The 27,922-nt window shown below is 38.6% G+C and overlaps 1 protein-coding gene across 1 annotated transcript in view; it reads left to right on the top strand.

Annotated features, from left to right (window-relative positions):
• Positions 1 to 27,922, top strand: part of AP1S3 (adaptor related protein complex 1 subunit sigma 3) — an 88,376-nt gene that overhangs the window by 50,883 nt on the left and 9,571 nt on the right. The window contains exons 2-3 of the mRNA XM_077155269.1: positions 20,709 to 20,887; positions 22,672 to 22,780. Coding sequence (XP_077011384.1) covers positions 20,709 to 20,887; positions 22,672 to 22,780 — 288 coding nt within the window. The remainder of the gene's footprint in view (positions 1 to 20,708; positions 20,888 to 22,671; positions 22,781 to 27,922) is intronic.

Below are 27,922 nucleotides of genomic sequence, written 5' to 3'. Positions count from 1 at the left end.
CCCTGGCCGGCCAACTGCCTGTATTACCCATTCTGAGTCTTGTCTGGGTTCTTTTCACTCAGCACCATTTTGCTTCTCCAACTCTGGCCTTTTCCTTCACAGGAGAAGGAAACTGTGAATTGGGACTCTGCACTTGCTTACTAAGTTCCAGGCTCATCAGAATTCTTCCTGACCACCAAGGCAATACTTAATAGTCCTTTTTCTTACCTTGGTCTGTACACAGATTTGCCTGGTCACCGTGAGGCAGGTTTTCCCTTCCCCCTTTCCTCGTTCATAATTGGTGGACCCAAACGTCCCATCTCGTGTCCTTCTGGCTGTCATAAGTAGACCCCCAACAGTGGAGTCCGAGACCGCTCAATTAGTGGGGCGCACCTTCCCTTCATCTTCCTCGGGGACCCTCCTCTGAAGCCTCGGATCCTGGACAGACCCCCAGAATTGTTGCGAAGAAAGCCATACCTGAAAAAGGATAAACACTCACCCGATTGTGGAGAAGAAAAGAATTTATTCATGATCTTGCAAGAACAGGGGCACAACCAAAATATAAGCATGCAGGTCCCTCCCTGTTATCCAGTGATTGGATACTCCAGAGGTTACAGCCTACCTGCATAGTCTAATTAATTCAAAATTTCCCCCAGAGGTTCCCAGTTTTGATTACGCTTTACATTTCACTGACCCTAACTGTTACTTATTGAAATTTGTTTTTACCTATATAAGTATTTGGCACCAATTCCATGCTTGCATCAGAGGCCCTCCCCTTTCTCTGCCTGCAAGATCAGTCTGAGCTATTTTACAGCCCTTTGTTAATTTAGTTCCATTTCTCTCATCTGTGCCATCTTGGGTGAAAGCTAAACTTAATTTTATTCTTACAAACCTGAATGGCCATTTTGTACAAATTAAGCATCTCTTCCCCATTATCTAGTCCCTATCCATGCCTGGTAACCTATATTCTAGATTCTGAGTCTATGAGTTTGCTTATTGTAATTAGCTCATATCATCCAGTATTTGTCCTTTTGTGTCTGGCACTATGGCCTCATGGTTCATCCATGTTGTTACATGCATCAGAACTTCATTGCTTTTTATGGCTAAATAATATTCCATTGTATGTGTATACATTTTGTTTATCCATTTGCTGGTTGATGGGCACTTGGGTTGCTTCCATCTTTTGGCAATTGTAAATAATGCTGTTTGAACATCAGTGTGCAAATGTCTGCTCAAGACCCTGCTTTCAGTTCCTCTGGGTATGTACCTAGTGCAGGATTGCTGAGTTGTATGGTAATTGTTTACATAGCTTTCTGAGGAACTGCCAAACTGTCTTCCATAGCATCTGTACCATTTTACATTCTCACCAACAGTGACTGAGTGTTTCTACTTCTCTACATCATCTCCAACACTTGTAATTTTTAAAATAGTGGCCATTGTAGTAGATGTGAAATATTTTATTGGGGTTTGATTTAATTTCCCTAATAGCTAGTAATGTTGAGCATCTTTTCATGTGCTTTTTAGGCATTTGTATATCTTCTTTGGAGAAATGTCTGTTCAGGTCTTTTGCCCATTTTTTAATTGGGTTGCCTTTTTGTTGTTGAGTTTTAAAATTTCTTCACTTATTCTGGATATTAAACCCTTGTCACATGTGTGGTTTCCAAGTATTTTCTCCCATTGATAAGGTTTTTTCACTTTTGTAACAAAATCTTTTGATGCACAAAGTTTTTAATTTCGAGAAGGTCCCATTTATTTATTTATTTATTTATTTATTTATTTATTTATTTATTTTTGCTGCTTGTACTCTGGGTGTAATGGCCAAGACACCATTGCCTACCATATCTTGAAGATGCTTCTCTACACTTTCTTCTAGAGTTTTATAATTTTTGTTCTTATATGTAGGTCTGATCTATTTTGAGTTAAGTTTTGTATATGATGTGAGATAGGGTGTTTCTTTCAGTCTTTCGAATATGGGTATCCAGTTTTTCCAACATCATTTGTTGATGACACTATTCTTTCCCAACTGAGTGGTCTTGGCAGCCTCGTGAAAAATCAATTGGCCATAGATGTGAGGGTCTGTTTCTGAACTCTGAATTCTATTCCATTTGTCAATATGTGCCAAACCATCCTGTTTTGATCAATTGTCAGTATGCTTTAAATTTAGGAAATGTGACTCCTCCAACTTTGTTCTTCTTTATTAAGATGGTTTTGACTATTCAGATCCCCTTACCCTTCCAAATAAATCTGATAATTGGCTTTTCCATTTCCACAAAGGCTGTTGGAATTCTGATTGGGGTTGCTTTTGACCTCCTAGTAATATTTAGTCTTCTAGTACATGAACATGGAGTGTCCTTCCATTTATTTAGCTCTTTGATTTCTTATAGCAATGTTTTGTAATTTTCTATGTACAAATCCTTTACATCCTTGCTTAAATTTATTCATAGATATTTGATTCATTTAGTTGCTATAGTAAATAAATTTTTTCTTGATTTACTCCTCAGATTGCTCCTTTCTAGTACGTAAAAACACTACTATTTTGGCAGGTTGATCTTGTACTCTCCCACTTTGCTGAATTAATTTTTTATCTCTAGTAGCTTTGTTGTAGATTTTTCAAGACTTTCTTTAGGATCATTTCATCTGAAAACAGTGAAAGTTTTATTTCCTTTTCGAGTTGGATGTCTTTTCTTTCTTTTTCTTGCCTAACTGCTCTGGCTAGAACTTCCAGTGCAATGCTGGATAACACGGTGGCTGTGGGCATCCTTGTCTTGTTCCAGATTTAGAGGGAAATCTTTCAGTCTTTCACCATTGAGTACGATATTAGCTGTAGGTTTTTCATATACGCCCTTTATTGTGTTGAGGAAGTTTCCTTTTATTACTGTTTTTCTAAGTGTTTTTATCAAGAAAGGATGCCACATTTTATCAAATGCCTTTTCTGTCCCAATGAGGATGATTATGTAGTTTTTTTCCTTTTGTTTTGTTAATGTGTTTTACATTAATTGATTTTTAAAAATTTTTTGTTAATTAAAAAAAAATTACAAGAAACAGACATTCCCAACACATACACTCAACAATTCACAATATCATCATATAGTTGCATATTCATCATCATGATCATTTCCCAGAATATTAGCATCAATTCAGAAAAAGAAATAAAAAGACAACAGAAAAATATAACAAACAGAAAAAAAAATTTTACAGACCATACCCTTTACTGATCCCTTTCATTGATCACTAGCATTTCAAACTAAATCTATTTTAACATTTGTTCCCCCTATTATTTATTTTTATTCCATATGTTTCTCTCATCTGTTGACAAGGTAGATAAAAGGAGTATCAGACACAAGGTTTTCACAATCACACAGTCACATTGTGAAAGCTATATCATTATACAATCATCATCAAGAAACATGGCTACTGGAACACAGCTCTACATTTTCAGGCAGTTCCCTCCAGCCTCTCCATTACATCTTGGATAACAAGGTGATATCTACTTAATGTATAAGAATAACCTCCAGGATAACCTCTCAACTCTGTTTGGAATCTCTCAGCCATTGACACTTTGTCTCATTTCACTCTTCCCCCTTTTGGTCGAGAAGGTTTTCTCAATCCCTTGATGCTGACTCTCAGCTCATTCTGGGATTTCTGTCCCACACTGCCAGGAAGATCCACACCCCTGGTAGTCATGTCCCACGTAGACAGGGGGAGGGTGGTGAGTCTGCTTGCTTTGTTGGCTGGAGAGAGAGGCCACATCTGAGCAATAAAAGAGGTTCTTTTGGGGGTGACTCTTAGGCTTAATTTTAAGTAAGCTTGACCTATCCCCTGTGGGGTTAAGTTTCATATGAACAACCCCCAAGACTGGGGGCTCAGCCTATAACTTTGGTTGTCCACATTACTTGTGAGAATATCAAGAATTCAACTTGGGGAAGTTGAGTTTTCCCCCGTTCTCACCATTCCCCGAAGGGGACTTTGCAAATACTTTTCCACTCACTGATCAAATCACTCCAGGATTCATCAGGGCATCACCTGGACAAACCAACAAAATCTCATGTCTTATACAAAGTTCCATGTACTTAAGGTGTTAAGTCAACTATCTACATAAGTTATATTAGGAGATGCACTAGTCAAAGTATAGATTTGTACCAAATAAACATTTTTTGCTTTAGTCTCACACATTAGTTGAAATTTTAAAATATTAAGTACCATCTATTTTCAGCACACTGCAGTAATGACATTCTTTTGTTCTTCCTCATGCAAAAACATTTTTTAAATTTGTACATTTAGTCCCTATCATTATACACTCCAGGCATTCCTAGATTACACCATCTCAATCTTTATCATCTATCTTTCTTTGTGATTTTATTTATGCCCCAGCACTCCTCCCTCTATCATTCTCATATTCAGCTTCATTCAGTGTTTTAACATAATTGTATTACAGTTAGGTAATATTGTGCTGTCCATTTCTGAGTTTTTATATTCGGTCCTGTTGCACAGTCTGTATCCCTTCAGCTCCAATTACACAATATCTTACCCTATTTCTACCTCCTGATGGTCTCTGTTACCAAGGAAATATTCCAAGTTTATTCACTAATGTCAGTTCATATCAATGAGACCATACAGTATTGTCCTTTTGTTTCTGGCTAATCACACTTAGCATAATGTCCTTAAGGTCCATTGATGTTGTTACATACTTCATAACTTTATTCTGTCTTACAGCTGCATAATATTCCATCTTATGTAAATGTCACAGTTTGTTTAGCCAACTGTCTGTTGATGGACATTTTAGCTGTTTCCATCTCTTGGTAATTGTTAATAATGCTGCTATATACATTGGTGTGTAAATGTCCATTTGTGTCCTTAGCCTCGTGTCCTTTGAGTAGAGACAGCATATAGATGGGTCCTGTTTTTTAATCCATTCTGCCAGTCTATGTCTTTTGATTGGAGAGTTTAATCCATTAACATTCAGTGTTATTACTGCATGGGTAGTACTTTCTTCTACTATTTTGCCTTCTGGATTTTATATGTCATGTCTAATTTTCCTTCTTTTTACCTTTACTCATAGTCTTCCTTTCTACACTCTTCTCCACACCTCTCTCTTCTGTCTTCGTATCTGTCTCTAGTGTTCCCTTTAGTATTTCTTGCAGAGCTGGTCTCTTGGTCACAAATTCTCTCAGTGACTTTTTTGCCTGAAGGTGTTTTAATTTCTCCCTTAGTTTTGAAGGACAATTTTGCTGGATATAGAATTCTTGGCTGGCAGTTTTTCTCTTTTAATAATTTAAATATATTATCCCACTGTCTTCTCGCCTCCATGGTTTCCGCTGAGAGATCTGCGCATAGTCTTATTGGGCTTCCCTTGTATGTGATGGATTGCTTTTCTCTTGCTGCTTTCAAGATCTTCTCTTTCTCTTTGACCTCTGACATTCTGATTATTAAATGTCTTGGAGTATGTCTATTTGGATCTATTCTCTTTGGGGTACGCTGTACTTCTTGGATCTGTAATTTTAAGTCTTTCATAAGAGTTGGGAAATTTTCAGTGATAATTTCCTCCATTAGTTTTTCTCCTCCTTTTTCCTTCTCTTCTCCTTCTGGGACACCCACAACACATATATTCATGCGTTTCATATTGTCTTTCAATTCCCTGAGTCCCTGCTCATGTTTTTCTATTTTTTTCCCTATAGTTTCTGTTTCTTGTCGGATTTCAGATGTTCCATCCTCCAGTACAGAAATCCTATGTTCTGTCTCTCGAAATCTACCATTGTACGTTTCCATTGTTTTTTTCACCTCTTCTACTGTGTCTTTCATTCCCATAAGTTCTGTGATTTGTTTTTTCAGACTTTCAGTTTCTTCTTTTTGTTCTTTCCTTGCCTTCTTTATATCCTCCCTCAATTCATTGATTTGGTTTTTGATGAGGTTTTCCATGTCTGGTCGTACATTCTGAATTAATTATTTTGGCTCCTGTATGTCATTTGAATTGTTGGTTTGTTCCTTTGACTGGGCCATATCTTCAATTTTCCTATTGTGATTTGTTATTTTTTGCTGGTGTCTAGGCATTTAATTACCTTAATTAGTTTATTCTAGAGATTGCTTCCACTTCTTTTATCTAGAGTTTTCTTGCTGGATGAATTTGTTGTCTATCTGTTCTTTGACATTCCGTTCACCTTTATCTGGACCTCTAGCTTAAGTTTTGTTTAACAGAGGAGAATTTTTCAGTTCTTGTTTTCTTGTTTCTTACCCTGCTTGTGTGGTGCCTTTCCCACACACACACTTAGGAGGGCCTACTTAGATATTATAGACCCCAGCCAGATTTTCCCAGACCAAACTGGCCTCCTATCAGGAGGAGTCACCTGCGTCGATTTTCCCTGAGGGTGAGACCCAGCAGGTTGAAAGACTTTCCTGTGAAGTCTCTGGACTCTGTTTTTCTTATCCTGCCCAGTATGTGGTGCTTGCTGCCTGCAGGTCCTACCAGCATAAGATGATGCGGTACCTTTAACTTTGGCAGACTCTCCCTGCTGGGGGCGTGGTGGAGACAGAGGAGAGGTTGTAGGCTGGTTTTAATGGCTTCAAATTACCAAGCCCTGGTGTCTGAATTCCTTGATGGAGGGATTCCACCCGGGTGGGGCTTCACCCCTCCCCTGGGGAAGGCACAGGCTCCAGACAAGCCCCCAAAAGAGCTCACTTCTGCCTATGCCTGGGGCAGTTACAGCCTGAAAAGTCCTGCTGCTGTATCCAGAGGCAGTCAAGCCTTTGTAGATACACAGCCACAAAAACCTCTGTTTCCTTCTTTTTTTTTCCCCCTTTTTCTGTCAGTCCTGCCCCCTTGGCGCCGGGGCAAAAATGAGCAACCTCTGCTTTGATCAGGTTCACCTAAGCTGGGGTCCTATTTTAGTAGTCAGAATTTGTTAATTAGTTCCACAATTGGCGTTTGATTGTGCCCAGTCCCTGCTGCTGGTAAAGTCCTTTCCTTTCCCCTCTGGGAAGCGGCCTGTGGGGGAGGGGCGCTGGCCGCCGCAGCTTTGGGAACTCACGGTTCTGGGGGTTGCTCGCAGCTGGTCCAGACTGGGGTACGCTGTGTGTCTGGTCACTATCATGGCTCCGGGAGCTGTTCTGTACTGTTTCTGGGTATTTAGTAGTTGTTCTGGAGGACGAACTAAAACGCGCACGTTGTTAAGCCGCCATCTTGACCCAGAAGTCTACATTAATTGATTTTTCTCATATTGAGCCACCCTTATAAACCTGGGTTATAACTCCCTTGATCATAGTCTATAATTCTTTTAATGTGCCTTTGGATTTGATTTGCGAGTATTTTGTTGAGGATTTTTGTATCTATAGTCTTTAGATCTGTAATTTTCTTTTCTTGTGGTGTCTTTATCTGGCTTTGGTATTAGGATGTTGTTGACTTCATAGAATGAATTACATAGTGTTCTCTCATATTCAGTTTTTGGGAAGAGTTTGAGCAGGATTGGCATTAATTCTTCTTGGAATGACAGGTAGAATACATCTGTGAATCCATCTGATCCTGGCCTTTTCTTTGTTGGTCAGTTTTTGCTGACTGATTCAGTCTCTTTACTTATAACTGGTCTGCTGAGGTCTTCTGTTTCTTCCAGACTCTGTAAATGTTGTTCATGTGTTTCTTGACCTTTGTTCATTTCATCTAGGTTGCTTGATTTGTTGATGTACAGTTATTCATAGTGTCCTCTTATATGTACCTTTTTACTTTTGTGGGGTCAGTAGAAATGCTTTCCCTCTCATTTCTGATTTTATTTATGTTTTCCCTTTTTTTCTTTGTCAGTCTGTCTAAGGGTTTATTGGTTCTTATTGCTCTTTTCAAAGAACCAGCTTTTGGTATTCATCAGTTCTCTATATTTTTAAATTCTCAATTTCATTTATTTCTGCTCCAATCTTTGTTATTTCATTCCATCTGCTTGCTCTGGCATTAGTTTGCCGTTCTTTTTCTAGTTCTTACAGATGTGCAGTTAGGACTCTAATTTAGCTCTTTCTTCTTCGTTACATGTAAACATTTAGGACCATAAATTTTCCCTCATGACTGCCTTTGCTGCACCCCATAAAGATTTTTTTGTTTGTTTGTTGTTTTGGCATGGGCAGCCTCCAGGAATCGAAATCGGGTCTCCTGCATGGCAGGGAAGAATTCTGCCAGTGAACCACCGTTGCCCTGCTCCCATAAGGTTTAATATGTTGTGTTCTTGTTTTCATTCATCTCAAGATATCTACTGATTTCCCTTGCACTTTCCTTTTTCACTTACTGATTGTTTGACTGTGTTATTTAACTTAATTGATTCATTCCACTATGGTTAGAGAAAATACTTTGAATAATTTCAGTCATTTATAATTTATTGAGACTTGTTTTGTGACCCTGACAATTTGGCCTATGCTGAAGAAGGATCCATGTCCACTTGTAAAAGAATGTATATCTTGCTGTTGTGGGGTACAATGTTCTGTATATGTCTGTTAGGCCTTGTTTATTTATCATATTATTCAAGTTCTCTGTTTTCTTATTGATCCTGTCTAGATATTCTATATATTGATGAAAGTGGTGTATTGAAATCACCAATTATTGTGGATGTGTCCATTGCCCTCTTCAGTTTTGCCAGTGTTTGCCTCATGTATTTTGGGGCACCGTGATTAGGTGTATGTATATTAGGTGAATGATTGCTATTTCATCTTGGTAAATTTCTTTCCTTTTATTAATACATAATATCCTTGTCTCTTGTAACAGTTTTTGATATAGAGTCTATTTATCCTATATTAGTATAGCTACCCCAGCTCTTTTTTGGTTATTGTTTGCATGGAATATCTTTTTCCAGCCTTTCACTTTCAACCTATTTGTGTCTTTGGGTCTAAGGTGAGTCTCTTATAAACAAGATGTAGTTGGATCATGCTTTTTTTTTTTATCCATCCTGCCACTCTGCGTCTTTTCATTGGGAAGTTTACTCCATTAACATTCAGTTATTACTGTACGGCAGTCCTTACTTTAACCATTTTGTCCTTTGGTTTTTTATATAGCATATCTTTTTTTTTTTTTTGGTATCTTCTTTTCTTTATTGCAGCTTTCTTTTCTGCACAGTGACCTTTTATGACAAATCTGAGTGATCCTTTCCTCATTTCTGTTTCTGTATTATTACTATTTTTGTTGTTTGTTTTTTGGGCAGGCACCGGGAATCAAACCCTCTTCTCCAGCATGGCAGATGAGAATTCTGCCTGCTGAGCCACTGTTGCACCGCCCTGTTTCTGTATATTTTTAAAATACTTTCTTTGTGGTTACCTTGGGGTTTATATTAAGCAATTGACAAAGTTTATATATATATATATATGTTATATATATGATATAGGTTATATTTTTCCACATGTTCTGTGCTCTACTATCACTGTGTTTTCCCTCTTAATGTTGTTTTTGTCCCACCTCACCACTATTTTTCCTTTTTTTGTTCAGTTATATTCTCACTCTTATTGGAATTATGAGAGTAGAGTTGTATATAGAGAAAGCAGTACTATTGGGTTTCGTATTTACCCTATTAGTTACCCTTACTGATAATCTTAATTCTTTCACACTATTCCAAGGGACTCTCTCCTGATTTTCCTTTCAACCTGCAGAATTCCCTTTAGTAATTCTTATAGGGCAAGTCTCTTGTTGACAGACTCTGTTTCTGTTTGTGAATATTTAAAACTCTCCCTTAATTATGAAAGATATCTTTGTCAAATGAAGAATTCTTGGCTGGCAGTTTTTCTCTTTCAGTACGTTACATATATAAAACCACTGCCTTCTCACCTCCATGGTTTCTGATGAAAAATTAGCATTTAGTCTTATTGGGGTTCCCTTTTATGTGATGAATCGCTTTTCTCTTGCTGCTTTCAGGATACTCTCTTTATCTTTGGCATTGATATTCTGATGTGTTTCTCAGAGTAAGTCTATTAGGATTTAATCCTTTTAAAAAAGATTATGCTTCATGGACACGTATGTTTATGTCTGTCATAAGAGTTGGAAAATTTTCAACCATTCTTCCTTTTTTTTTTTAATTGAGAATGCTTTCATACACATACAGACCATCCATAGTATACAATCAGTGGCTCACAATATCATCACATAGTTGTGTGTTCATCACCATGATCATTTCTTGAATATTTGCGTCACTCCAGAAAAAGAAATAAAAAGAAAAAAGAAAACCTCATGCATCCCATACCCCTTGCCCCTCTTCTCATTGAATACTAGTATTTCCATTTACCCAATTTATTTTACCCCTTATCTCCCCTATTATTTATTTGTTTTTATCCTTACTTATCCTGAGTAAAAGGAGCATCAGGCACAAGGTTTTCACAATCACATAGTCATGTAAAAGCTATGTAGTTTTACAGTCATCTGCAAGAGTCAAGGTTACTGGAACACAGCTCAACTGTTTCAGGTACTTCCCTCCAGCCACTCCAGTACACCATCAACTAAAAAAGGATATCTGTATAATGCAGAAGAATAATCTCCAGGATGATGTCTCAATTCTGTTTGAAATCTGTCAGCCACTGAAACTTTATTTTGTCTCATTTCTCTCTTCCCCCTTTTGGTCAAGAAGGCTTTCTCAGTCCCTTGATGCTGGGTCCTGGCTCATCCCAGGAGTCCTGTCCCATGTTGCCAGAGAGATTTACAACCCTGGGAGTCATGTCCATGTAGCAGGGGGAGGGCAGTGAGTTCACCTGCTGAGTTAGCTTAGAGAGAGAGGCCACATCTGAACAACAAAAGAGGTTTTATGGGTGTAACTCTTAGGCATAGCTATAAGTAGGCTTAGCCTATCCTTTGCAGTAATGAGTTTCATAGAGGTGAACCCCAAGATTGAGGGCTCAGCCTATCGAATAGTTGTCCCCACTGTTTGTGAGAATATCAAGAATCCCCCAGATGGGGAAGTTTAATATTTCCTTCTTTCTCCCTAGGCCCCCAAGAATTGGAAAGTATATATATGAGTATTTTTCCTGGTGTCTGGCATTATCTAAGAGCTAAATAGTAACACTAAATCGAAGCTGTTCTAGTCCTGGAGGCACTGTTCGCATTTCTTTATTGCCTTGTGTTTAAACTTTTTTCCTCTTGTTTAAAAAATTTCAATGAGTCATTTCTTTATTAGCACAGTGTTTCTTCCTCCTTCTCTTCCTTCTTCTTCATTCTTCCTCCCCTTTGTTCTTTTTCTTCCCTTTCCTTTTCCTTCTTACTCTCTTCTTACTTCTACAACAATAGAAATGAATTTTACTCTACTACCCTGTGTGTGTGTGTGTGTGTGTGTGTGTATATATAGCAATTGGAACCAAAGTTCCTTGTATATTTATGTTTAATTTTATTTAAGTAAATACCTGTGATTGATTGCTCTGATACATCCTCTTCTCTTCTCTCCTTCATTAAAAATATGCTGGTAGAATCCACTAATTTTGTTTTACAACCCACTGAGTTACAGCCCACGGTTGCAAAAACAAGATTCTAGTAAATGTAAATAAAGCATCTACAGTAGCTTCACACTTCCCTGCTCTCTTTTTCCTCATTTCATTGCTAAAATTGAATAACATTGTTTTGAAATTAGAGACAAAATATTACTAGGACTTACCCACATTAACATAGCACCGATAATCATTTTTTGTGTGTGTGTTCCTTACCTACCACCTCTGTCTTTATGCATATGTAACTGGCATCACATTCGTATGGCTTAGGAGACAGGCTATGAACCTGTTTATCTGTTTATAAAGTTTATACATTTTGGCCATGCTACAGAATCTCATAAGTAGCATGCAATCGCCTTGAGCTATAATTTTATTTGATGAAAGAACTGTCATTTACTTAAATTAAATTTGCCTTCAGATAGAATGCTGATTGATTTTAATAGAACTTGCTAATATTCTTTTTCTTTTTTAACTTTTTATTTGGAATAATTTCAAACTTATAGGACACATGCAAAAATAATACAAACTCCTTACAGAGAACACCAACATACTCCCACTCCCCAAGATACCAGATCTACCAATTTTAACATTTTCCTACCTTTGCCCCTTCCTCCCTCCCTTCCTCTTTCTCTTCTTGTTTTTCTTTCTCTTATTATCTATCGTGTATCTATTTTCTGAACATTTAAAAGCAGATTACACACATCATAATCCTTGAACACATAATGCTTCCATGTACACTTCCTATGAACAAGGATATGCATTTATGAAATCACCTTAAGTGCAGTTGTCAAGCTCAAAAAATTTAACGTTAACATAAAGCTTATATTCTAAATTCTAATCTTTTTTTTATGTCCCAATAATATCCTTTTAAGCCTTTTATCCTCTATTCTTAGATCCTATCCAGCATCATGTCTTGCATTTAATTGTCGTATCTCTTTAGTTTTTCCTTTCTTTCTTTTTCAGTTGTGGAAACAGATAGACAGCATAAATATGCCACCCCAGTCCCTCCCAGGCATACCATTCAGTGGGATTGATCACGTTCCCAGAATCGCAGTGCTATCCTTTACTGCAACTTTCCCTTCGCCCCAAACAGAAACTCTACATTCCTTTTACATTAACTCCCCATTGCCCTTCCCTCCACACCTGATAACTGAATTCTACATTCTGCCTCTATGAGTTTGTATATTACTATGGGGTTTTAATTTAATATTGTAAATGTTAACAGTTTCATTTGCTTTGAAACCAATTTAACAATGGGTCCACACCCACAAGAGGTTTACACCCACAGGGATGGATCTGCTTTAAGAGCATGATCTCTTCTGGGTGATATAATAGCGTCAAACCATTACACCCCTCTGAGGAATTTTTAACTTCTCTTACTATGGTTTTCAGCTCGGTTTGGTTCCTTTTCATAATTCCTATCTCACTTTTTGTGTTCATCTGTTGTTTTCCTTATTTCCTTTAGTTCTCTGTCCATATTTCCCTTTAGCTCTTTGAACATATTTAGGACCATTTTTTAAAAGGCTTTGTCTGGGATGTCCCAGGTCTGATCCTTCTCATCGTACTTCTGATGATTTAATCTTCTCCTTTGCTTGGGCCATTGATTGCAGTTCTTTTTATGTTTTGTAATCTTTCATTGAAACCTGGACATTTCGATATTTTAGTGTTTTTATTGTTATTTAGATTCCACGTCATCTATTTCTTAAGCTCGTATCTAGCTAGTGTTATGGCAGAGCTTTCCTTGAATGCCAGGGCCTAACCGAAACATAAATAAATAAAAGAAAGAAAATAAGAAAACGCCTTCCCTAGGCTTTGCAGATTGAACTGTGCGAGTGCTCTCCCTCCGGGCTCATCTGTACTATGAGTTTAGGGAGTAGCTCCAGGTCATGGTGTAGGGGCTTTTCCCTGGTTCTTTCTGCACATGGGTCTAGTCTTGGCCATGTGCATTTGGCCCTAGGAAGTCCCTTATTTACATGGTTCTGAATGTCCCCTCCTCCCTAGGAACCATTCTACTCATGATCTTGGGCACTGCAATATGTGTCCTACAGCCAGCAGTCCCTTGTCCCAGAAAGCCATTGACTGCTTCCCACCATGTTCTGTGGAGAGCTCGTTGACCCTCCTTCCTCAGGCCACCACCAGGCAGACTAGGTCAGACCTACATGCTTCCAGTTATGTAAGGGTTACTCTGCTCTCTCTGGAACTGGGACTAGGGATCCACACTGAGAGAATGGGCAGGTTCTGCAAAAACTGGTGAGTGGTGAGATCTTACCACTTTTAAGTAGCTGTTTTCTTGATTCAGAGCTCATCCTGCTAACATAGGCCTCTCCTGTTTTCTGGAGCATTGAGAAAGATGTTTCTGCCAGGTCTCATTGGTTGCTCAAAGTTTCTATGGGTGGACAGAGCCCCGAAGCACCTCAGTCCACCATCTTGATTGGATTGAGTCCACTAATATACTTTTAATATTGTTTTTCTTAATTTTTTTTCTGATTTTTAAATCATGCATAAGAATTTTGGAGAATTTATAATTCCACTATTCTCTGATAACTTACTGTTAACAACTTAATGTATATCTTTACGCTATAAAATGCAAAGTATTTGTATAATTTCTGTGCACATATACTTTACATTGTTGCTATAATGTATAGAACTTTTATATATATATATTTTTAACTTAACATTATAACATAGGCATTCTCACTCCACTGAAATCATTTAACAAAGGTTTTACTTTCCTAAAGCTGCTGGAATGCAGTATACCAGCTGTATTAGTTTGTTAATGCTTCCAGAAATTAAATGTAGAAATGGGTTGGCTTTTATAAAGGGAATTTATTGAGTTACGAGCTTACAGTTCTAAGGCCACAAAAATGTCCAAATTAAGGCATTTAGGGAAAGATACCTTGACTCAAGAAAGGTCGGAGCACCTCTTTCAGCTGGGAAGTCATGTGGCTGGCATCTGCTGATCCTTTGGCTTCTTGTTTTCAGAGAGCTTCCACAGGGGTATTTTCTTTCTGCATCTCCAAATGTCTTTCTCCGTGATGGCTCTGAAGGTTTTTCCAAAATGGTTCCCTCTTAAAGGACTCTAGTATGCACCCTGTCTTGAATGGGTAGAAACACATCTCAATGGAAACCACTTAATCAAAATTTCCCACCCATGATTTGGTGGGTCACCTTGCCATGGAAACAACTTAATCAAAAAAGATCCCACCCAGCAATACTGAGTGAGGAGTAAAGAACATGGCTTTTCTGGGGTACACTACAGTTTCAAACTGACATACCAGAAATGGCGTGGAGCACCAAAATTCTTCCTGAACATCAAGGTGGAAGGCCCACCCTCTGCAATCTAACCCTCTCCACATGCATGGGTGGATCCACTCTCCTGGCCTGAGATTTCCTGGCTCCAGATTTAGCTTCCATGATTTGCCTTTGAAGTCCTTTTTCCTTCAATATGTCCCTTTTAGTCCATACTGGCAGTGGTCTCATTTATGCAGATCTCACAAAAAAATTGTTAATTAGTATGTATGTAGCATACAGGGATCAAAGCCATCAGACAATACAACTTTGCACCAATCCTTTCTGATTAACTCCATCTTCAGTCCTTGCTTGTCCTGACATGGCTGACTGGTTCCATGTTCGGTTTTATCTTCACATGGTGCACTTACCACTGGGTCTTTCTTTCTGGAAGCCCAGAATTTTCTAGAAGCATCAATTTCTGGTTTCTTTGTACCCAAGAATTCAGTTCTCAACTTATTCCTTTCCTGTCACATTTGACTAGAAACTGCAAGAAGAAGCCAGACTGCATTTTCCGCATCTAGTTTGGAAATTTCCTCAGCTAGATGTCGCAGCTGGTTGCCTTCAAATTCTCCCTTCCATCCAGCACCAGGGCTTAATTTTGCAAAATTCTTTGCCACTTTAAAACAAAGATTGCCTTCTTTCCAGTTTTCAACAACATATTCATGATTTCTGTCCAAAGCCTCATCAGAGGTATCTGTAGGGTCCAAATTTCTACTAATATTCTGTTCAAAGCAATTTATGCCCTTTCTATCAAGCTCCTCACATTTCTTCCAGGATCTTCCCCTTATCCATGTAAAAAGCCATTCCAACATGTTTCATATTTGCAAACTGCAGCACCCTACTTCTCTGGTACCAAAATCTGTTTTAGTTTGTTGAAGCTGCTGGAATAGAATTTATCAGAAAAGCTTTATAAAACAGCTTTTATAAAGGGGATTTATTTAAGTTTCAAATTTACAGTTGTAAGGCCATAAAAATGTCCAAACTAAGGCCTCCAGAGAAAGATACCTTGACTCTGAAGAAAGGTCAATGCCCGTCACATGGGAAAGTACATGGCTGTCATCTGAGATCCTTGCTCCTAGTTCATTGCTTCCAGCTTCTGATTCCGATGGCTTTCTCTCCAAGTGTCTGTGGGCTCTCACTTAGCTTCTCCATGGCAAAACTCTGGGTTTTATCTCTTAGCATAGCATATCCCGGAGCTGGAAATTTCTTCTCTTCAAGTGTCTGTTTCTTGGTTTCATACTGTTTCTCTAAGCATCTCAGCTGGCACTCCAGGTATCTTCAAAATGACTGCATCTTAGTTTTCTCCAAAATGTTTCCCCTTTTTAAGAATTCCAGTAAACCAATTAAAACCCACTGTGAATGGGTGGGGCCACACCTCTATGGAAAATCTAATCAGAAAGTCACAACCACATTTGAGTGTCACATCTCCATGGAAACAACATAATCAAAAGTTTCCACCCTAAACATAGGTCTGCCCCCACAAGACTGGATTGGGTTAAATGAACAAGCTTACAGTTTCAAACCAATACAAGAGATATTATTTAAAATTTTCCCAATTATTGTGTATTTAAACAGTTTCCAGTTTTATTTATTTTTTGTGTGTTATGATAAAGAACTGCAGTAAGCATCTAATGCATAAATATTTATTTGTATTTTGAGGCACATCCTTAAGGTATATTTTAAAAGTGAACTTATTAAGTCAAAGGATATGGGACTTTAGTACTCTGGACCCTGACCTGAGTCACTTTTCAGGAAAATTGGTATTGTTTTGTTAAAGGTGAGAGAGACTTGTGATATCCAGCATTTCTATGTAAGGAGCTGCAGAAAAGAGGGGCAGAGATTAACAGTGTTGGAATGATGGATCCACACTCCTGAAGAGGTGTGTGTGGGTTGGAAGCCAGAGCACAAAAAAGATGTGTTCTTGAAGAAGATAAGTCAGGGTGGGTGTGGCCAGGTGTGTGTCCATAGGTGTGCAGGTATAGGAGTTGACAGGGAAATCTCACAGAATGGTTTCACCCTCTGCTTAAGGTCAGTGAGTGAGGCTAGAGATAGGGAATATGAGGGACATGTGATGACCCATGTGGGGAATAGAAGGGGTTGCTGCTCAGAAACTCTTTATATGTAGAGGGACATGGAAAGAGTTTCCAAGTGACACTGGAGATTCGGCTGAGTCTGTCCTTCCTACATTTATAGTTGTACTCATCTATGAGGACTTCAGTGATTTTTCTCAACAGTGCCTGGTACCTTGGTAAAGAAGCAAAGATGGGAGTAGCTGGACTGATCCTGACTGGGAATTTGCAGAGTGGGTGCAGAGGTTGGAAAAAGGGCTAAAGAGTTGGGGATCAAGCAGCTGTAAGTGGTGTGGCATGTACTCTGGGCTGCCACAGGCAGGGCCTGAGAGGTTGTTGGGGCTGGATGAGACAAATATGTTCTGTGTATTTATATTCATGGCTCAGATCCTGAAATACAAGACAACCCTGAAAAGGCGGTGTTTGTGGAGTGTGGGTGCTGGGACAGGAAGAGTTCTTAGTTTGTCTTTTCCTGGAAGCTGATTATGGGCCCATTTCATAGTTAGGAGCAGGTAGATTTGTGAACATCAGGAGCTGAATGTGCTGTTCGGAGCCTTTACTGTTCCTCTTCAACCAGAAGGAAGGTGTTAACACTAGGTCACTGCCACAGACTAAATAGATTGGTACTCGTCTGTTTTGTGCTTTCCTCTCAAGACCTGGTGGTGCTTAGAGTCCCCTCCTTGGTTATTCTTCGGAAGTTATATTGTTTAGGAAACTCCCAGAGTAGTGATACTAGACAAAGGCAGTGGATTTTCTGTCTGATACACTCCAGGGACCAATTACTGAGACACTGGGGTTTCAAAGAGAGAAAGAGTTTAATGCTAGGCCTGAAGCAGGAGATCATATGGCCTATTGGCTAAAAAATCTGTCTCTCCAAACCAGTAATTCTGATAGTTTTTATAGCATTAAAAGATGGGCAGGTTTTAGGATAATGAGCAGAATGGTTCTAGATGATGTGATCTGATTATTGAGCATGTATAGACTGATTACATGCTTAGTCACAGGATGTATGTAAGAAAATGGAGTCCTTAATATGATGATGGACATGATTTTTCATCTTATAATGAGGTATTGGTCACGTATAGGTTAGAGTCTAAGCTACCGCACATATCAGAGAAAGCTCATTTTGATTAGATCCAGCTTCAGTTATAACTTTGGACCTGGAGTAGTTAATTCTGAGCTGACCCAAGACCCTTCATTAATAAACAGTAGTGGCTGTCTTAAGTGATCATAAGGCTCAAAAAATAAAAAAACTGGATAAATGGGTACAAGTGAAGATTAGTCACAAACTTTTTACAATCACAATGGCACAAGATAAAAGACTGTACAATCAATCATTTTCCAGAGATGAAGGCAGCTGGAATAGAGGTCAGAGATTTCAGGTATTTCCCTCTGTCTACTCTAACATCCAAGAAAGCAAAAAAGAAATATCTATATGATTCAATAATATCCCTTAAATCCCAACTTCTTGGTTACAACAGTTTATGTTCTGGGTCAAAGTGAGAGTTTTGGATGGGGCCTGGTTTTGTCAGGGATTGCTCTAGTAGACACATTGAGGGTGAGGAATGCTTGGACACCTTGGCATGTTTGGATTTGAGGGATTATCTGGGATAGAACTAGACCCTTCAAACAGCAGGAGCTGTTCTTTCTGGGATGGGGTTGGAGGTGAACCCCTTGGATGGGGTTCAGGGGAGCCAGGTGCCCCCTGAAGCCGAAGTATCAGCTAAGTATACTTGATTGGATAGTATGCTGGAGTTGGGATTTCCGAGTGTTACCACTCTCTCCATTGCCCCTTTCTTCTGAGCAACATTCTTAAAAAAGGAATGTCCAGATGTTATTTTCTAAAATCAGATGAAATTTGCTTATCGTAACAAATTGAATTTTGGTTGGCTCTTTGTAAATATTTAAAAAAAACTTCCCCATTGCCTTTTATTTACTAATTTTTTGCATGGGCAGGCTCCAGGAATCGAACCTGAGTCTCTGGCATGGCAGGTGAGAATTCTGCCACTGAGCCACCATTGCCCACCCCCCATTGCCCTTTGTTCTGCTTTCAAGCTAATGCTAATAAAAAATGGTATTTGATTAACCTACTGAAATATATTATTCAAATATTTCTTGAATGACAAAATTGAAAAATTGGATAAAATTAATGACTGGAGGTGACAAGTTCTTGTGAGTGACTACAATTCATTCTACTAATTCTCTCAAGTTATACCATTAACTCAGGAGAAGTGACAGATACCACAAAACAAAACCTCCAGTTCTCTCTCCCAGCAGGCCCCGGAACCTGAGAGGACTGAATCTTTCAGCAGTGTCTTATGCGGTGCAATTATTGAATAAACTTGAATCCACTTATTGCTCCGAATTTGATTTGGGAATGCACTTTCATATTTTTATGGGCTTTAGGGATTTGTGTATTATGTTCCTGGTCATCCTTTTTCTTTGAATTCATTGTTAGAATGAAAAATTGTCCTTTGTTTGTTGTTCTCCTTTGCTGATCCATGCATGGTATGAAGGCAGGCACCTGATCCTGAGATAAGGTTGCAGCGGAGATGTTCAGGAAAGTAATCTAATGTTAAACTCAGCAAGAGGTCCAGCCTGTCATTGCAGCTTTGAATATTGATTTGTGTGCCCTAAAGTACAAGTAACATGGAGCTTGTGGAGAAATCCCAGAGGAATCTCCACAGTGATGATTATGAGATCAGGAAGGAAAACCAGGAAGGAGATGCTAAAACCGGAGTATTTCTTCAAGGAAAAAGCGAAGGGTAGTTTGCCTTAGTTTTCCAGGGCTTCTATGACAGATGCCACAGACTGGTTGGCTTAAACCACAGGGATTTATTGTCTCACAGTTTTGGAGGCTTGAAGTCCAAAACCTAGATATCGTCAGGATCCTGTTACCTTTCAAGTTTGTAGCGTTCTCGTGGTGGCTTGTCAGCAATTTAGAACTCAGATCTGCCTCTGTCGCATAGACTTCTGTCTCTTCAATAAAAAAGAGTTGCATATTTCGTAAAAAGTTTTTTTTTATTTAATTATTTTTGGTTTCTGTTATATATTGTTCCCTGCGTGATAGAATTAACCAAAATAATAGATTTGATTTGTAAAAACACAAAAACAACATAATAAATTATGATTCTAAACCTGATCTCCTAATTCTGTGGATTGAGAAAACTTAATTTCTTATAAAACAAAGACAAGGCCATCTGACAATTTCTGAAAATCAAATTCACTCTATTGCCAAAGTACTAAACTTAAATTGCTAATATTACAGTGTCTTCCACACATTTAAAGCTTTTAGAATTTCATTGAAATATAAACTTTTATTTCAGATAATCATTTAGAAAATTATGGAATATAAAATTAGGTTGCCTTCTCGTGTAGCTAACACACTATCTGAATTGTTAAAAATCTATTGTCTTGCCAAACACAATTGTAACTTGAAACGATTCATTCTAAAACTCAACCAAGAGAGTTGCTTGCTTCATCCTCATTTCCTTTCTTTACTTCCCTCCTTTATTTCTAAGTAATCATTAAATTTCTGTGGTTGTGATACGGCACTGGTATATACTTTTTATTTAAGTAAACCCCTCACTCTCTTTTTTGACTTTTTTGCTTTTTGGCTTGTGAATGAAGAATTTTACATTTTCTAAAAAAAGTTATATACTTCCTTGACATATTTTTTTCCCTCTAATGGAATTTTGACTTAAAAGAAAATAAAAAATAAACCAACACAACTTATCTTCCCCCTGTAATAGCAAACTATGTTTGTGATGCCTGCATTTCTTTTTTCTATGAATGGCTAAATGTAATGTATCAGATGAGATCATTTTCATGCTAGTATATGTTTTTCATCTGTTTAGGACTTTTTTGTAAACCATACCACTGAATTTCAGTACATGGATTGATTTGGTTAACGAGGTTCTGGTTTTCCCTGTGCTTTATTTGTTTTAGATACATTTCATATTGCTCTTCAGCCGCCAAGGGAAATTAAGGTTGCAGAAATGGTACACCACCCTCCCTGACAGAGAGAGGAAGAAGATCACCCGGGAAATTGTCCAGATCATTCTCTCTCGTGGGCAGAGGACAAGCAGTTTTGTGGATTGGAAGGAGCTAAAGCTTGTTTATAAAAGGTGTGAGTAACTGTGAGAACTGAATTCCTAATTATTGCCTTGGTGTGTTCTAATCCTGCACATGTTAGATGATAACACCACTTCCTTCATTTGCAGAAATCGTTGAAGTCTGGGACCCAAATATTTATACAGGTTGACTAACTAGAAGAGAACTTTCATTTATTGAAGGGCCATGTGCCAGGATAGATCCTAGGCACTAAAGCTGTACATTGATAATGCCCAGGCTCATTCAGCAGGTATTTAGTGAGCACCTATTATGTTCCCGGTATTGTTCTAATGCAGGGGATATAGCCGTGAACAAGACAAGTAACGTTCTTGCTCTTGTGGAGTTTGCAGACAGGAAAGAAAAATGAAATACATAAGTACAGAGTATTTTCAGTTGGTAACAAATGTTATGGAAAAATGGGATAGAGTGTGTGATGGGAGCTATGTTTGACTAGGCAGCTCTTATTATAGTTGTTAGTCATATTTGTTATGAGTAAAATGATGCTGCTGAGAGTTTAAGTAATTAGTTCCCAATTATAGTAAATGAGTGGTAATTGGCAAGCCAGGATTCAAATCCAGAACTTCCCATCTTTAAACCCTAAGCATTCTCTTTTTACTGCACCTCCTTGCCATGGCAAGACCATTCTAGAAAGGAACTCATACTGGAAAGGCACACGTCGCTGAGGAAACTGAGGCCGTGAACCCATGAAAACCCATAAAACTGATGCCAAAGCGCAGACCAGAACATGGCTGGCTGGTAACCTCTGCAGACTGATATTTAATGGTGTAAATTGCCAGGAAGTGCCCGGGCAAAGCTCCTTCTAATGGGTCCAAGGTCAGAGCTTTCAACACAAATGTCTTACAAGATGCCAGCAAAGGTCATTGGTGATAAGCTCTCAGGGTTGGCAAAGCAGAGTCCCAGAAAGTGTTTGCTAACCAGAAATGTATCCCATCTCTTTGCCTGATGGTTTTCTAAAACTGAGCTCTTTTGTAATTTAAACAATTGTATAAAACCTAGGCATCAAGACATTCTCTCAACAGATATTTACAACACTGGGTATACAGTGGTGAACAAGGCAGGTGGTCCCTGCCCTCATGAAGCCCCTCATCTCGTGGGGAGACATGCCTTGAGACAGACAATGAAGACCCCTAGATTCTCCGATGGTGGGGGAGGGGGTTGCAGGAACGCCTAGCCAGGACATCCTTCCACTCAGAGAGGTTAGCGATCTCCTGGGGGAAATGACGTCCATGCTAAGACCTAAAGGAGAGGCAGTGGTTCCCCAGATGAATGGAGGATGAAGGAGTGTGTTGTCGACAGAAGAAACACATGGCAGAAACTCAGAAAAAGGGAGGAATTGATAACTGAGGATGAGGAACTGCAGTGTAGGGGATTCTGTAGGATGTGAAGTGAGAGCGTGGAGGGAGTGTGGGGCCCCAATAGCCTCAGTCAGGGGTTTGGACTTTAGAAAAATACTTCATAAGCAGGAAGGGGGTATGAACAGACCCCCCCCCCCACAGTGACCATGGGCCAAAGGACTCTCACCCACAGATAATTTCTCCTCAAAGTCAATAAAATTTTGTCGAGAGCCTCTCACAGCTTTGACAGAAAGAATCCAACCCTCACAATGTTTTTACAGATTCTGTTTTTCATTTTGGAGGGGTATTAGATGTGACTAAGAATGATTTTGTTTTGGGAGGAGGGTTGCCTCTGGGGAGAAGGCAAATGCGTCTTCACTGGGAAAGGCTGTCTTCATGTTGTTTAATGTCATCATCTTTTACCATTTTTTCTTCTTTTCAAGGTATGCTAGTTTATATTTTTGCTGTGCAGTAGAAAATCAGGACAATGAGCTCTTGACACTAGAGATTGTGCATCGTTATGTGGAGTTACTGGACAAATACTTTGGAAATGTAAGTGTTTTCCTGCTATTCTAATTAGTTGCCATCTCAATTCTTACTTCATTTCAGCCCTTCATTGGATCTTTTTTTTCTCTCTCAAGTCTAAAATATGAATTTCCCTTGCAACAAAGATTCTACTATGCCACCTCAGGTCATGATGCAAAGCTTCTCCCCCTTTCTATAATTCTTGAGCGCACTGTTTAGTAAGTGAAAGATCTAAAACCTTCAAGAGACTGATGGAGTCTCGCGTGACAGACCGTTGGACACCTTATGAATTCACTGCTTCTTTCAGGCAACTAAAATATAATTGTGAAGGATTCCTTGATAGTTCCTTACACCTCACTGGGTTTATTTCTCTTTTATTTTGACTTTTTACCACATTACTGGCTTTTTTTCCCCTCTGTTACAGGTATTCTTTAATGTTATTTATACCTAAGATAAGAGAAAACACCAACCAACCAACCAAAAAAAAACACCTTTGGCTTCATCTACGGCTAAGTACTATCCTAAACCAAGTGCACCCATCCTCAGAACTCATCTACTCCTTGGTGCCTTACAGCTTGGGCTCCATGTTTATCACTTCAAGAGAGGCATTAACTTACCATTGATACCCCCTAAAGTTCAACACTCATGACTTTTCTTAAGTCTTCACCTCCTTTGACCATTCTGCAGCTCTGGATCCTTGCTCACTGCACCTCTTTCTTTTTCCTGTGACACTGAATTCTGCTGACTTGTGTCCTGTATTTCTGAAGGCCCCTCTTGGTTTCTTCACTGACCTCCCTTCCTCTTCTTGCTCTCTATATGTCCTCCTTCTGTCCTTCTGTGTCTACCTGACTTTCTCCCCTAGATACCCAGTCTTGCCTTACCACGCGACTCAGTTTCTCTTTGTTGGTGCTGGTCTTTACTTGGATTCTCAGTCAGCTGAGTCTTCACTTGACCAGAACCAAACTTGCCATCTTCTGAAGACCTGTTCTGTCTTGTAATTGAATTTATTATGCCCCAGATTCCTTCAGCACAAAAGGACAGTGCTTCTTCCCTTTTCTCTGCCCTTTACCACAGATAAGTTGGATTATTCAAACAGGACTAAAATTCATCTCTTTCTCTCCACTCTTACTAGTATAGGTTTTCTTGCAGTTTCAGTTTTGCTTTTCTCAATCTGGTCCTTTCTGTGTCTGGGCTCTATTCCCCGCTTCTCCTGGCTTGTAAACTTGGATTCTGACAAAGCATGTACTCCTTTGAATAAAATTCAGACTTCGGAGCCTGGCTTTTAAGCTTTCAAAACAGTGGTCCCAGACCATTCCTTTCTAGCTTTTCTTCTATTATATCTCTGACATGTGCAGTGCTCCAGCAACATGGAGCAGCCATGCTGTATCCTTAACTTGTGCAAGATTTACTTGATTACCAAGTGTCAAGGCCCTCGATATCATGACATGGTCTTGCTTGTTTATTATTATTTTTTTCACCACTATAGCCATATTGTAAACACTGTTCCAGAAACATTTAATCTAGTTCACAGTCTCAAGAAAGAAATCATTGGATTTGGAAAATGTTCTCTCCTCAGTAATACTCTCTTCCCTATTCACTTGCTCACTAAAGATTAAGTTTTATTTAGTACTTTTGGGAGAGTTTTGCTTTCAGAAGAACCTCCTGTATTCTGTTTAATAGAACCAGCCATGTTTGCAGTTTGGGTTGGTGTTTTTATCAGATTTTCTGCGACACTTCTCTTCATGAGGATGAGCACTTGAAAAGTTTCTCAAAGAATTTTCCCTCTCTCTTCTTCTGTTGTCGCTCCCTTTTCCCTCTCTTTTCTCTCATTTACTCTGTTCATTTTTTTACAAATGAAGTTATAAGACTTTAAATGCTGCTTCAGGGATTTCAGATTGCTGGCCAAAATATAGAAGTAATAGGACAGCTGGTACATCTTTTCTTTCTCCTTTTCTTGCTTCACCAAGCTTATTTTCATTTATTTGAGAGATTTGCAAATACACAATAGTGTGCTTTCAAATCTGAGATTACTTAATTTTCTGCTTCCTATTGTTCTAATAATTATAACGTTTTAGCACTTTCTTTTGAAGTACTCTACTGATTTGGCCTTTTGTAAAGGTCTGAATGGGTTTCCTGAAGCCCAGGTTTTTCCATAACCCACCTTCTCCCAGTCATTTCTGCGTGCTGCTTTCACCTATTGGTAGAAGGTAGATTAAACCAACTATGATACTGCAAATTGGGGCAGAATTTTGATCTCAATCTCTCTAATTAAATTTCAACCAGAAATTTTGAAGCATGTTCAGAGCATGAATGCTAAGCCCAGTTGAAGTACAAGGAGAATTAAGATGAATTCCTATTTCTCTAACATTAAATTTCCATTCTATTTTGGCATACCTTTATGAGCTCTCTCTTTGTCATGAACCAAAATTTAATTTGCTAAAAGATTCAATGCATCTTTCACTAAGCTAAGAGCAGCTAAGAACAGTTCAAGGCCATATGCCCAGCACATATTAAATTCTTGTTAATTAATAGTGATGAGCAAAGCCTTCCAGTACCGATTCTCATTGACATTATCTCAGGAATAATATATTTCTCTGGTTTTCTTTTCCTCTTGTGTCAACATGGCAGGTTTCCTTGAATTCTGCCCTGATATTACCCAAGAAAAACTTTATACTTAACTTCTAACCCTGGAAAATATAAACTTCCTATAAGGGATAAACCAAAATCTCTGGCTACTAATTTGAGTTATGAACTTTTTTTTTTTTTTTTAGCACTTTTCAATTCCAAAGAGATTTACAAGGATTAACTAGTTAATCTTTCAATCTTCAGTAAGCAGTATTAACCCCAATTTATAGAGGTTAAGAGGAAATGCCTCAAAGGATCACAGTAGATAAGGGTCCATTTGAGGATTTAGACACCTGCCATATTTCCCCAGGACAAAACATGAGTTTTGACAGATGCACTTGGAGTGTGTGAATGTTGCTGTCCAAGAAATTTGAGGTTGATTTTAGGGAGTTTTCTTCTTGTAATAGGGAGGGGACTAGGAGTCTCAGAGCCTGTTTCAGCAGTGATTTGGAGCCTGAGGTACAGCTCCATTTTACAGATGAGAGAAAAATGGCACTCAGAAAGGTTAATAGAAATACTTACTTTGCTAACCTCATGGGGCTGCTTTGAGGATAAAAGAGAGTGTAAACAACAATATTTTATAAATTGTCCATTGCTGTATAATTGTACATGTTGCATTATAATGATCTTTATTATAAATATATCTTTATGGCATTTGTAGTAGTATTTTCTGAAGCACTTCTGTATTTATCTTTGTACTTTTTATATTTACTTTAGAATAGAATTCAACAAGGGCAGGTACTAATAGGACTTAGACTATTCTAAAGGATTTAGATATTGAAATGCCATAAATAATCTCACTCCTGGATTCTGCCAGGAGAAGGCACTCAAACCAGATTAAAACACAATGCCAGGCAATCAAAGAGAAAGTTAAATTAACACTGTTTCTGTTTTTTGGTAAACTTTATTCCAGAATATAGGTACATGCAAAAATGAGGGAAAAAAAAAAAGAGGCTCAATTGCTTATTAACACTATAAGGGAGGAGGAAGCCATGCTTATTTGCAAAATTAGATGGGTGGCATACAGGAGCTGTTTAAACAGTTCAAAAAGGAATCAGACTTCCACTAGAGGTATGAAGGAAGCTGATCTGGATAGGACTGATTAGATCAGAATACAGGGTAAAGGATAATATCATCCATATTTTAAAACTTCAACTTCTGTGTGAGACCAAAGGGAGAGACATTTATTTGATGCAAAATTTATATTTTGGATTGCACATTACCTAATTTAACTTGTGTGGTCAGTTTAGTTGAACACCTTAAGTACAGGAAATCTTGAATAGGGCATGAGATCTTGTTGGTTTGTCAGGTTAGTGTGATGCCCCAGTATATCCCAGAGTAATTTGGGCAGTGAATATAGAAGTATTTGCAAAGTCCCCTTGGGGTACTGTGGAGAAAGGAGGAAATATTCAACTTCCCCATTTGGAGAATTTCTGATATCTTCACAAGCAGTGGGGACAACCAAATCGATAGGTTGAGCCCTAGATCTTGGGGTTTGCTCCTGTGAAATTTATTCCTGCAAAGAATAGGCTAAACCTACTTAAAATTATGCCTAAGAGTCACCCCCAGAGAACCTCTTTTGTTGCTCAGATATGGCCTCTCTCTCTAAGCCAACTTGGCAGGTGAACTCACTGCCCTCCCTCTGTATGGGACATGACTCCCAGGGGTGTAAATCTCCCTAGCAACGTGGGACGGAACTCCTGGCATTTACCAGGACCCAGCATCATGGGATTGAGAAAGCCTTCTTGACCAAAATGGGGAAGAGAGAAATGAAACAAAATAAAGTTTCAGTGGCTGAGAGATTTCAGAGAGTTCAGAGGTTGTCCTGGAAGTTATTCTTATGCATTATATAGATATCCCTTATTAGTTTATGGTATATTGGAGTGTCTGGAGGGAAGTACCTGAAACAATTGCACTGTGTTTCAGTAGGCTTGATTCTTGAAGATGATTGTATAAAGATATAACTTTTGCCATGTGACTGTGTGATTGCGAAAACCTTGTGTCTGATGCCTCTTTTATCTAGGGATATGGACAGTTGAATAAAAAATTATGGATTAAAAAATTAAAAGAGGAGATAAGGGCTAAAATAAATTGGGTAGATGGAAATACTAGTGGTCAGTGAGAGGGAGGGGTAAGGGGTATGGGATGTGTGAGTTTTTTCTTTTTATTTCTTTTTCTGGAGTGATGAAAATGTTCTAAAAATGATCATGGTGATGAACACACAACTATGTGATGCTATTATGAGCCATTGATTGTACACCATATATGTGTGTGTGTGTGTGAAGGTTTGTCAATAAAAATATAAAAGAAATTAGATGGGTGGAGTCGGGAAGCATCATAATTAGATGGATGGGTGGAATTGGGCACATATCTGGGTAATAGGTAAGTTTCCTTAAGGTGGAATTTAGAAGGATTTGATTAATTACGCAGTAGCTGTGGAAGCCCAAATTTGGCCTAAGATTCTCCTAAGGAGTTTTGCCTTCTTCCTCCCTAATGCAGTAATCACTTGGCATTAGACCCAAAGCATGACCACAGGGCAGTAGT

Source organism: Tamandua tetradactyla, chromosome 3, assembly GCF_023851605.1.
Source record: "Tamandua tetradactyla isolate mTamTet1 chromosome 3, mTamTet1.pri, whole genome shotgun sequence".
Taxonomy (NCBI): domain Eukaryota; kingdom Metazoa; phylum Chordata; class Mammalia; order Pilosa; family Myrmecophagidae; genus Tamandua; species Tamandua tetradactyla.
Note: the sequence above shows the minus strand (reverse complement) of the source record. Positions and strands in the feature narration are given on the sequence as shown.